Raw genomic sequence first — 12,976 nt, 5'->3', positions numbered from 1 at the left:
CTTATTTATGATCTACCCAAGGCCTTTATTCAAAAGAAATTATTCCATTTCCGAGAGCTGCGCAGACTGTTCTCTTTCTGGGACAGGTACTTTATTCTCAAAGCAGTGACTAAACACAGACTTCGATTTATCACTTCCTTACCAAGATAACTTTCTCTTAGGAAAAATGTACCAGTCTTAATGTACCCACTAGTATTCTGCATTCTTGAGAAGTTGAGAGATGAACCTGTCTTTCCCCTGTACTAGAGCCGAAAGCGTCTGCACAGTCAGAACTGATTCATTCCTTTCTCATAAAGAAGATAGTAATGTTATTTGTTTGGTGGATGAGCGGTCGCACCTCCGCAACGTAGAAAGAAAAAAGCAAACTGCAAAATCACGCCCGTTGGCAACTGCAAAAACATCCTCACAGTCTCACAACCCCTATCACTTTGGCATGCCTACCAACAACATGTTGGGCGCTGGTTCATTTGAAGGGAGCACCAGACTCTGAAATAAGAGTCCAACTCTTAAAGCCAATGCCATCATCATCAAACTTGAAATGAACTCAAGAAAATATTTCTTGCTTATTCTGGGCCTTGATTAAATTTAGTAAGGCAACTGCCTGGATGAGCTCTGACTTAGATCAAACCAAATCAAATGGTTATATTCACCTTGTATTATTCACCCTAAATGAGGGGAGGGAGCAGTGAAGACAGATAAGAAGTGAGGAGAACTTATACTGATCCTACGGCAATGCCAACAGCAAAACCTTTACCAGACAGGAAAGGGACACAGTGCCCACAGGCTCTGAGACAACAGAAGACTGAGTGAGGGGACAGAGCAGAAGTGGAGAGCTAGTTTTGAGATATGGTATGGTGTTAGTTGACCCAGTGCGCGCTGAAAGGCTGGGGAGTCCTAGCCCATCTGCTATTGAACCTGGAACAAGAAATTTTGAACCACGCCCTTATCTACATCATCAGCTACAAACTGCTCCTATTTATACATCTGCCTATCTCTCAAAAGATTTTTAAGACCAATCCCTATCGCATTTAGTCTAAAAGAATTCCTAAAAATTGGCAATTTTACTTACATTAGGACTTTATAATATAAAAGACAGAAAAAAGAATTAAATGGGTAGCAAAATACAATGTTACCTATAAAATGATAGGACTTTCGAGGTTGGATCTTGTTTTCATTTGAGTATCTATTTGTGATTTATGTGCATTTTAGGGAGCAGTTATGAAGAAAATGGAACATAAAACCCTAAGTCTCAGACCCCAACTATCAGTTTCCAGCTGAACAAAAAACAAGATAGTATACTTGTTTCTCAAGGGATAGCTTTCAAACTGACTCTGAGAAGAGGCAATAAATGTGCCAATTTGCACATGACTTTGGGCAAGTCAGTAAAATATCTGTGGACATGTTTCCACAAACATCAGGAAAGGTAGTGGTATTTAGGTCTAGGTATTTCTAAGATTCCTATTAATTAAACCTACAAGGGCTGAATTCTACTACAGTATCTACAGAACAAGATTATATTGAGCTGGCTCGCACACAGCACACACAGTACACACCCTGGGAGGACTATCAGCTGCTTGCTCCCTAACTGTAAGGTATACAAAGATCTCACTCAGACCATTGCCCTGTATCCCCACAGCCCTCACTCACTCACTTATGAACTGATGAGCCCCGACTCCCATTACCACCAACTAAATCTTCATTGAAAATGTATTCTTGGAATGCCTGGGTGGCTCAGTGGTTGAGCATCTACCTTCAGCTCAGGGTGTGATCCCAGGATCTGGGATCAAGTCCTGCATCAAGCTCCTTGTGAAGAGCCTGCTTCTCCCTCTGCCTATATCTCTGCCTCTCTCTCTCCCTGACTTTCATGAATAAATAAATAAAATCTTAAGAAAAGAAGGAAAGAAAGAAAGAAAAATACTCCATTCACCTCTGTCACCCCAACAACACAATAACCACACTCTTCCCATCTTTACTGCCCTAATACCTTACTACAAAAGTTTTCAAACTAACCTTCTGTAAACCACTGATGCCTATTCTGAAATGTGAACTTAAATTGCTCCAATTTACTGTCATTATTAAAATCCTAATCAAATTCACAAAACACACAAAGAAAGAATCCTAAAAGAAGAGGAAAAAAGTCCTTAACTTATAAGGCGAAACAGATCAGGTTTACCACAGATCTCTCCCCAAAAACCTGGCAGGCCAGAAGACAGTGGTATATTCAATTTGCTGAATGGCAAAAACACGCAGCCCAGAATTCTCTATCCAGCTCTCATTCAGAATAGGAGAGAGCAAGAGTTTCCTAGACAAACAAAAACTAAACAAGTTCATGACTACTAAACCAGCTCTGCAAGAAATATTAAAGGGGACTCTTCAAGTGGGAAAGAAAGACCAAAAGCAACAAAGACTAGAAAGGAACAGAGAAAATCTCCAGAAACAACTTTACCAGTAATACAATGGCACTAAATTAATTACTGTCAATAATCGCTCTGAATATAAATGAAGTAAATGCTCCCATCAAAAGACCCAGGGTACCAGCATGGACCAAAAAACAAGACCCATCTATATGCTGCCTGTAAGAGACTCATTTTAAACCTAAAGACACCTACAGACTGAAAGTGAGGGGGTAGAGAAACACCTACCTCACTAATGGCTGCCAAAAGATAGCCAAAGTAGATACTTTTATCAGATAAACTAGATTTTAAACTAAAGACTGTAACAAAAGATGAAGAAGAGCATTATATCATAATTAAGGGGTCTATCCATCAAGAAGATCTAACAACTGTATATATTTATGCCCTCAACTTGGAAGCACCCAAACACACAAATCAATTAATAACAAACATAAAGGAACTCGCTGATAATAATACAATGACAGTAAGAGGACTTTAAGACCTCACTTGTATCAATGGACAGATCATCTAAGCAGAAAATCAACAAGAAAACAGTGGCTATGAATGACATGCTAGACCAGATGGGACTTAACAGATGTATTCAAAGCATTTCATCCTATAGCAACAGAATGCACATTCTTTTTGAGTGCATATGCAACATTCTCCAGAACAAATCACATACTAGGTCACAAATCAGGCTGCAACCAGTAGAAAAAGACTGAGATCATCCCATGCATATTTTCAGACCACAATGCTATGAAACCTGAAGTCAACCACAAGAAAAAATTTGGAAAGATCACAAATGGGATTAAAGAACATCCCACTAAAGAATGAATAGATTGCCCAGAAAATTAAAGAAGAAATTTAAAAATACACAAAAGCAAATGAAAATTAAAACATGACAGTCCAGGGATGCCTGGGTGGCTCAGTGGTTGAGTGCCTGCCTTTGGCCCAGGGTGTGATCCTAGAGTCCTGGGATCAAGTCCCACGTCAGGCTCCTGCATGGAGCCTGCCTCTCTCTGCCTATGTCTCTGCCGCTCGCTCTCTCTTGTCTCTCGTAAATAAATAAAAATTAAAAAAAAAAAAAAAAAGACAGTCCAGAACCTTTGGGATACAGCAAACACAGTCCTAAAAGGGAAGTAAATTGCAATACAGGCTTTCCTCGAGAAGCAAGAAAAATCTCACACATCCTAACTTTAGTGTAAAGGAAGTAGCAAACAACAGCAAATAAAGCCTAAATACAGAAGAAGGGAAATAATAAAGATTAGAGCAGAGAGAAATGATATAGAAACAAACAAAAAAACAGATCAATGAAACTAAGAGCTGGTTCTTTGGAGGAATTAATAAAATTGATAAACCCTTACCCAGACTTATCAAAAGCAAAGAGAAAGGGCCCAAATAAATAAAACCACAAATGAAAGAGGAGAGATGAGAACCAACACCACAGAAATAGAAACAATTATGAGAATATTATGAAAAATTATGTGCCAACAAACTCAGCAATCTAGAAGAAACGGACAAATTCCTAGAAACGTACAAACTACCAAAACTGCAAAAGAAATAGAAAATTTGAGCAGACCCATAACCAGCAAAGAAATTGAAATCAATAATCAAAAATCTCCCAAAAAACGAAAGTCCAGGGCCAGATGGCTTCCCAAAGGAATTCTATCAGATATTTAAATAAGAGTTAATACCTATTGTTTTTAAACTGTTCAAAAAAATACAAATGGAAGGAAAACTTCCAAACTCTGAAGCCAGAGTTTACCTTGATTAAAACCAAAGACCTCATTAAAAAGAATTAAAGGTCAATATCCCTGATGAACATGGATGCAAAAATTCTCAACAAGATGCTAGCTAATAGGATCTCACAGTACATTAAAAGAATCATTCTCCACAACCAAGAGGGATTTATTCCTGGGCTGCAGGGCTGGTTTAATATTTACAAATCAATCAATATGACACACTCCATTAATAAAAGAAAGGATAAGAACCATATGACCTCCTTAATAGATGCAGAAATGCATTTGACAAAATATAGCATTCATTCTTGATAAAAACCCTCAACAAAGTAAGGATAGAGGGAACACACCTCAACATCATCAAGCTCATATACAAAAAACCCACAGCTAATATCATCCTCAATGGGTAAAAAACTGACAGCTTTTCCTCTACAGTCAGGAACAAGGCAGGGATGTCCACTTTCACCATTACTATTTAACGTAGTAGTGGAAGTCTTAGCCTCAGCAATCAGACAACACAAAGAAATAAAAGGCATCCAAACTGACAAGGAAGAAGCCAAATGTTCACTATCTGCAAACAACAGGATTCTCTATGTAGGAAACCCAAAAGACTCCACCAAAAAATTGCTAGAACTAATGTGTGAATTTAGCTAAGTCACAGGATATAAAAATCAATGTAAGCAAATCTGATGTATTTCTATACAGCAATAATGAAGCAGCAGAAAGAGAAATTAAGGAATTGATCCCATTTACAATTGCACCAAAACTGTAAGATACCTAGGAGCAAACCTAACCAAAGACGTAAAAGATCTGTACTCTGAAAACCATAGAATACTTATCAAAGAAACTGAAGATGACACAGAGAAATGGGGGGAAAAAATCCATGCTCATGGATTGAGAGAACATACATTGTTAAAATGTCTCTATCACCCAAAGCTATCTACACATTTAATGCAATCCCTATCAAAATTCCACCAGCCTTTTTTTAAGATGTGTTTATTTTAGAGAGAGTATGTGTGCGCATGTGAGCAGAGAGAGGGGTGTTAAGGGAGAGGGAGAAAAATCTCAAGCAGAATCCCCATCGGCCATGGAGCCCGATGCAGGGCTTGATCTCATAACCCTGAGAGTGTGGCCTGAGCTGAAACTCAGACACTAAACCAACTGAGCCACCCAGGAGCCCCACCATCAGCATTTTTCACAAAGCTGGAACAAACAATCCTAAAATTTATATGGAACCACAAAACACCCCAAATAGCCAAAGTAATATTGAAAAAGAAAAGAAAAGCAGGAGGCAACATGATTCTGAACTCCGAGCACTATTACAAAGATGTGATCATCAAAACGGTATGACACTGGCACAAAAACAGACACAGAGATCAATGGAACAGAGCAGAAAACCCAGAAAGTGGACCCACAGCTATATGGTCAACTAATCCCCAACAAAAAAGCAAAGAATATCCAATGGAAATAAAACAGTCTCTTCAACAAATGGTGCTGGGGTAACTGAACAGCCACATACAGAAAAATGAAACTGGACCACTTTCTTACATCATATCCAAAAATAAATTTGAAATGGATCAAAGACCTAAAAGTGAGACAGGAAACCATCAAAATCCTAGCAGAGAACACAGGCAGCAACCCTTTTGATCTCAGCTGTAGCAACTTATAGATATGTCATCAGAGGCAAGGGAAACAAAAGTAAAAATGAATTATCAGGACTTCATCAAAATAAAACGCTTCTGCACAGCGAAGGAAACAATCAGCAAAACTAAAAGGCAACAAACATATGGAATGGGAAATGCAAATGACCTATGAGATAAAGAGCTAGTATCCAAAATCTATAAAGAACTTACCAAACTCAACACCCAAAAAACAACCCAGGTAAGAAAGGGGCAGAAGACATAAATAGACATTTTTGTCCAGATGGCTAACAGACACATGAAAACATATTCAACATCACTCATCATTAGGGAAATACAAATCAAACCACAATTAGGGACAACTGGGTGGCTCAGTGGTTGAGCATCTATCTGCCTTTGGCTCAGAGCGTGACTCAGAGGTCCAAGGACTGAGTCCTACATCAGGTTCCCTGTGAGGAGCCGACTTCTCCCTCTGCCTATGTCTCTGCCTCTCTCTGTGTCTTTCATGAATAAATAAATAAAATCTTAAAAAAAGCCCATGATGAGATACCACCTCACACCTGTCAGAATGGCTAAAATGAACAGCTCAGAAAATGAGAAGTTGGCAAGGATGATAAAAGGAAACCCCCTTACACTCTTGGTGGGAGTGCAGAGTGGTGTGGCCACTCTGGAAAACAGTGTGGAGGTTCCTCAAAAAGTTAAAATTTTAACTACCCTAGCGGCAGCCATTGCACTACTAGGAATTTCCCAAAGGATACAAAAAATACAGATTCAAAGGGGTACATGCACCCCACTGTTTATAGCAGCATTATCAAAAATAGCCAAACTATGGAGAGAGTGTTCATCGACTGATGAATGGATAAAGAAGATATGGGGCATATATATACACAATGGTATATTACTCAGCCAGCATAAAGAAGGAAATCTTTCCATTTACAATGCCAAAGATGGAGCTAGAGTGTTTTATGCTAAGTGAAACAAGTCAGGCAGAGAAAGACAAATACTGTATGATTTCACTCATATATGGAATTTAAGAAACAAAACAGATGAATGTGTGGGAAAAGAAAAAAAGAGAACAAATCATAAAAGACTCAATGATAGAGAACAAACAAGATTTGATGGAAGGAACTGAATGGTGGATGGGCTAAATGGGTGCTGGGTATTAAGGAAGGCACCTGTTAGGATGAGCACTGGATATTATATATAAGTGATGATGAATCAGTAAATTCTACTCCTGAAACCAAAAAAAATTAATAAAAATAAAACCAAAAAAATAAAATCACGAATGATGGAGCAATCCCCCCCCAATCAGTGCCTATCAGAGCATGACTACTTAAATTCAATTAAACACGCCTAATCCTTACTCTAAAAACTTAGCATCCAAACTAGAAAATATGAGGGCCAAGATATTAAAGGCAATAAACACTACATAAATTAACAAGAAGAAAAATGCATGATAGTTGATCTACTTTGACAATTAACTGAGGAGCTTTCTCATTAAGCTTAAACGCAAAACCTGATTTTGCTATATCTTCTATTGCTTTCTTTTATGGTTGTTCAGTTTTTTGGATTTTTTTAAGTTTTTGAGGAGTATATTCAAACTAAAAAAATATATATTGTAAAGAGAAACATATAACTAAAATCATTACCCTATTAAATAAATTCTCCTAAAAAGCAAACCTCTAAAACCAGAGGTCAAATGTGTTCATGATTTCTGCATGTGAGTCTTGCATTATTTTGTTCATTTGGTCAACTGGTTGGTTTTTACAGGCTCTGCATGATGTTTCACATAATGTTTATAACTTTACACTATACACTTACATAAAATTACAAAGTGTTCCTAGAGCAACACTGTGTTCGCTCGCTCACAGCACACAGCGACTTAGTGAGTCCCTCTGCCTCTGAAACCTCCCGTGTTTACAATGGCTGCATTCTCAACCCATCCTATCCAGCATATACACGCAGGCACAGAGGGAAACAGATACAGCTATTTAAATCTAGACACAATTTTTTAAAAGTTAAACACTTCTAGAACTTCCAATTCATTTTAATCTGTCTCATTTTTATCAAAGTAAATTCACACATGTAAAGGCACACAACACATGTCCTACCTTAAGAATCTGTCCTCCTTCTGGATATCTTCTTAAAATGTCCTTGAGAAAGTCAACAAGTGGTGGAGTTGTCTGACCAAATCGACCTAAAATATAGGACACATTTAAAAAATTACTTAGAAAAAAAAATCCAACGTGTTATTTGGTTCCAAGACATAGTAAAATTATACAAGTGATGACTTCATACATTTTATACTGCAGCACTCAGGTACAAAAATCTACCTGACTAAACAGATTCAGTAGAAAGCACAGCAGACTCAATTTACTGAATCTCAAGATTTTTAACTGAGCTATAAAATTCCAGTTTTAAAAAAGTTCAAAAATAGACTATATATCACAAAAGATTAGTAATTCAAAAATAAAGAGCATGGGGAGGGCAGGGATTGTTGCCATTTTCCAAAGCAAATGAAGTAAATGGCATATTTTGTGTACTTTGCCACTAAACAATGAGCCAGAGATAGGTGTCTATTATGGCATTGTTAATATTCTCAAATTCAACCAATGTTCTCTGATTGTTCTGAGATCGCCATAGTCACTGTCCCAGTGGCTGTCTAGTTCAAATACATTTAAGCATTTCCTAACAGAGATTCTTAGAACTGACTGATCAGGTTGCCTCCAGATAGCTGGTGATAGGAAAGTATAGAGAGGATGGGGAAAGAAAAGTCAACTTTTCAGATGCACAGAAAAAAACAAAACAAAACAAAACAAAACAAAAAAAACCAACTCCGTATCATTAAAAAAAAAACAAAAAAAAAACAAAAAAAAACTCTGTGCTTAAAATAATGAAATCATCACTACAAATTCATCTGCATCATTCTGGCACAGCAGACACCAGGACCAAGCCCCAGTAGGATTCTGCACCACAGGATGATACTCCATGCATTCTTATAATTCACTAGTTCTATCCGCCCTTTTTACTCCAGCTCTGATACCCCCTCATCACCTCCCGTGGAATATATTTTCATTCACTTTTAAAACATAATCTTTATGCAACTAAAAATGGCATGTGCTCCTGGTAAAGTCAATGTAATACCTCCCCCTTTCAAGCCTCTTGATTGAAGGTTTACAAAAAGATGATGATTTTTTAAAGTCAGATCTCCAATCTTGATCCAGTCAGATAACTGAAAAAAAGAAAAAAACATGTATGAAAAGTAATATTGGTTCTAAAACAGTACATCCAAAACTATCTCAATTTTTTTTCACTTAAGAAATAATGCTTAACTGTACTTATCAGGAAATAAGTTGCTCTGCAGAAGTGAGTATTTCAAAGGACGGAAATTTAGTCAAACATCTTATTTAACTTAAAGGATTTTTCTTAACCTATAGGATTTTAACTTAAACCTAAAGGATCTTTTCCTTAAATAATTACAAATAAAGATCTGCTTTAAAATAACTTAAAATTTGTATGATGAACCAGGCTCATCAACATCATTCTTTTCCATTTCCAAAGTGTCCCAGGCAGAGCCAAAGCCAGATCAACTGTCTCCCCAGTGGTCACTCACATGCTACTACGGAACGGTCTCTTACAGGTCAACGGTCTGCAAAACATTACTCAAAAGTTCAGCTGCAGAATCGCCTTCATAACTTATACTCCTCAACAGGGTGTGTGTGAATGACATCATTCACCCTATCAAACATTCAGAATCTCCAAGGGTCTGCCACCCACCCCACACTGATATCCATCCCTCCAGGTTGCTAAAGCTCAACCTGTCAAAAGTGGCCTCACTGCATTTCCTTCCAAACCCTTATCTCTCATCTTTTACTCTGTATCTCAGTTAACAGTGGTACCTTCTACCTTTTCACTTTAGAGGGAACAGGTGGGGAGAAGTTCTCTCTCTCTGCAAACCACATGCCCAGTTACCCTCCAGGGTCTAGCATGCCCATCCCCAATTTCTCTCAGACCTGACTTGCTCTTCCTTCATTTCCAATGCTCAGACTCCCAGTATTTCTTGCATTTTTTTATGTCTCCTTTTTTCTGTGTATCATCTTCATTCTAGTCCCCATCTCTAAATTACAAATCTGAGCACTTTGTTATAGTTTCCAGCTTATAAAGCACTTTCATATGCATATTCCCATTGAATCTTAAAGCAAGTCTGAAAAAAACCCTGAAAAGTACAGTAATTACTTTGTGTTGTTAACCACCAAACTTTTAGCAGCAACCCTAATTCTGGAACATATTAATAGAGTGGAATATCAAACAGTAATGAAAAATGGACTAACTACACTACACATAACTTTGGGTGAATATTCATAACATAATATTGAGTGAAAAAAAGCTAATTCTGGGTTTACTACATATGGAATAACAAGCTTCTTATAAAGTTCATAAATAACTAAAAGTAAACAGTATAACATGCAGGTTATATATTTAGGTTATAGACATACACATACACATATGTGGATATATATGCACACAGGTGTATATTATATATACACATATATACACACACTTAGGAAAACTATTAAAAAGACTACAAAAACAGGTAACAGAATAATAAACACTAAGGGCTACAGGAAAAGAAACAGGCACACGGGCTGGGGACAAGAAGCACAGAGGTAAATATAAACTATCAAGTGTTCCCAGTGTCCAGTTGGATGTCATCTTGGTTCATTCTGTTAGTTAACTGATTAATTACTAAAAGATAGCCATGCATAAGCCAAGGATTACTAGTCCAATTTAGTAATAGCTAAGGTACATATGAATGAAGAAAGGCAGGATGGAAGGAAATTTTAATGCAGGAAGTAGCCTGCAGGTCTTAAAGACGACTTGAAAGGGAAGAAGGCACAGAGTAGAATCATGTTAGTAAAAAGAGAACTGGCTATGTGAGTCAATGAATGCTTTTGGTGGACGGTGATCAGCGGCCTATGTATAGGGAAGTGATTCTCCCAAAGAGAAATCAAGCAGCACAGATAACTGACCTCAGCAGTGCTATCAGCTTTCTCCTCCTGAGTCTGCCAAGATTCAGGGATTTTGCTAGGGCCTCTCTCCTTCCCAGAACCTAAATCACTCCAACCAAGCAAAGTAACACAGTCCTATTCATCTCCAGAAGCAATGAAATCTTAAAAGTTACCCATTTAAGTATTTGTACATTTGTTTTAAAACAGAGTGACTATTAAAGGATTTGAACATCTGGATCTCTGTCCATGCCAGCCTTAACCTCCCTCAAAAACCTCAGAGATGCTCATTTTCATTTACTATGAAACAATAAGTCTTTCCAATTTACTAAGCGAACAATACAATATTAATTACAACTGGATCCCCTCCACCCCCACCCTGACACTTCTTCCCTTGTTCAGGGGTCAAGGGCACAAGGAGGTCCTAAGGTTCCAGAGTTGACAGAAAGGACATTTTTGATCAATTAAGAGACAGGAAGTTAAGTAATACTTCAAACCTCCTGCTTTGAGGTTCGACCACATTTGGATCAGGAAAATGCACAGCTATCACTAATAGCTCAGTCTCTTCATGAGACCAGAGGTACAGTGAAGAACTTACAAATTCCACTTCTAGGCCAGGGAAAGCAAAAGAGAGACAAGGAGAAGGAGGAGCATAGGTGACCCAGAAAGACAGAGGGCTGAGTAAGCGCCTTCTGCTTACTCTGTCCAATACCAACCAAAACCAGTGAGTTGACAAGGAGCCGTCAACAGTTTCTGTGTCCTGCCCACCCTGACATATTTAGAATTCCATTATCTCTGGGTCTGACTCAAGGCTTGTGAACAACATTGGCAAGACCCTCTTGTCTTACTCTACATCTACCCCCACTACACTGCACACACGCACACATGTGCACATCCATCTGGTGCCAAACTGCAACCAGCATACCTTTTATAAAGTCTCCCATACATTCTTTCCTTTCGGTTTCCCCTCTATAGTCAAGAGTCTAGAACATCCCTAGCTCAAGACAGCACAAGTGTCCTAACCAGACCTCGACCCACCCACCCCCACTCAGTCTGAAACGCTTGATGCACCACAGCCACATTCACCATCCACTATCAATGCTCTGCACAGACATCTCCAAAAACACTTCTGATGACGACCCAGCCACAAAGAAGCCTGACAGTATGACCACATGTTAAGGGACAGGATGACAGAGTAGACCCAGAGGAGTAACCAAAAAAGGGGGTACAGAACCAGAAGAGTAGACACAGCAAGGCAAAGAGACAGAGGGGGGCCCAGAAAAAGAGGTAAGGATGACAAGTTTTGCTCCTCAATTCTGTCCACAGTCTTCAATCAAGTCACTGTCTGCATGCCACCAAACACCTGGGGAAGCTGGCAAGGAGGGTTGAGCTGTGGAGGAACAGAAGAGCAGTTTATCTAGAAACCTGTGTCTAAGTGCTCAAGAGCCCATGGTGTGGACCCAGGTACATAGAAGGTCAGGATTACACTGAGGGATTAAAAGTCACAGGGATCAAGTACTTCATCAGTTTGTATTGGGTATAAATCCAACACCTGAAACGTCATTCTGCATGGCTCAGTGTTCCATATATACTTAACATGTTTACCTCCTTTAAATACTGGAAATGATCTTTCAGCACATTAGAAGTGAAGAAATTTATTCAGATAAAAGAGTAAGCTACTTTTCAGAAAATGCGGAGTATGTTAATTTTCGGTAAAATGCCCCCATTTAACTCCTCCTTTGAGAAAATTTGTTTTTTCAGTCATCTTAAAAAATATATAGGACAATATGAAATACTCCCATCTTCCGAGGTTTTGATCTCATTCGTTTTCAGCTCAGACGTTTTCATGGGAATGCAGTCCTCAAAATAATAGCTTCTATAATATAGTCTGAAGATCCTTTCAACCCTACATGTCTGTGATTCAAAACTAAGGGGAAACCTCTAAGACATTAAAGTTGAAATTAATCCCAGCGAAACGTACGACACAATCAGGGGGGGGAAAAAAAAAAAAAGAGCAATGGCTAAGTCGCTTCAAGACAAGTAAACAACAACAACGAAAACCCTCTCGGCTGTAACGCCCATCAGAAAAAGTATCTTCATTTCAGGAAGTGAAGATTCAGACAAAAGGGCGGGCAGGGGGCGGGCAGGGGGCCACAAACGCTGGAATGGTGAGTTACAACCAACGGTGATGCTCCTGT

The 12,976-nt window shown here is 38.5% G+C and overlaps 1 protein-coding gene across 3 annotated transcripts in view; it reads right to left on the bottom strand.

Moving 5' to 3' along the window:
- The window catches only part of SACS (sacsin molecular chaperone), an 89,592-nt gene that overhangs the window by 34,220 nt on the left and 42,396 nt on the right, over positions 1-12,976 (bottom strand). For all 3 annotated transcript variants that reach the window (XM_038573481.1, XM_038573483.1, XM_038573482.1), the window contains 2 exons: positions 8,917-9,004; positions 7,884-7,969 (listed from right to left, as the gene is read on the bottom strand). In XM_038573481.1, coding sequence (XP_038429409.1) covers positions 7,884-7,969; positions 8,917-9,004 — 174 coding nt within the window. The remainder of the gene's footprint in view (positions 1-7,883; positions 7,970-8,916; positions 9,005-12,976) is intronic.

Source organism: Canis lupus, chromosome 25 (genome assembly GCF_011100685.1).
Source record: "Canis lupus familiaris isolate Mischka breed German Shepherd chromosome 25, alternate assembly UU_Cfam_GSD_1.0, whole genome shotgun sequence".
In the NCBI taxonomy this organism is placed as follows: domain Eukaryota; kingdom Metazoa; phylum Chordata; class Mammalia; order Carnivora; family Canidae; genus Canis; species Canis lupus.
Note: the sequence above shows the minus strand (reverse complement) of the source record. Positions and strands in the feature narration are given on the sequence as shown.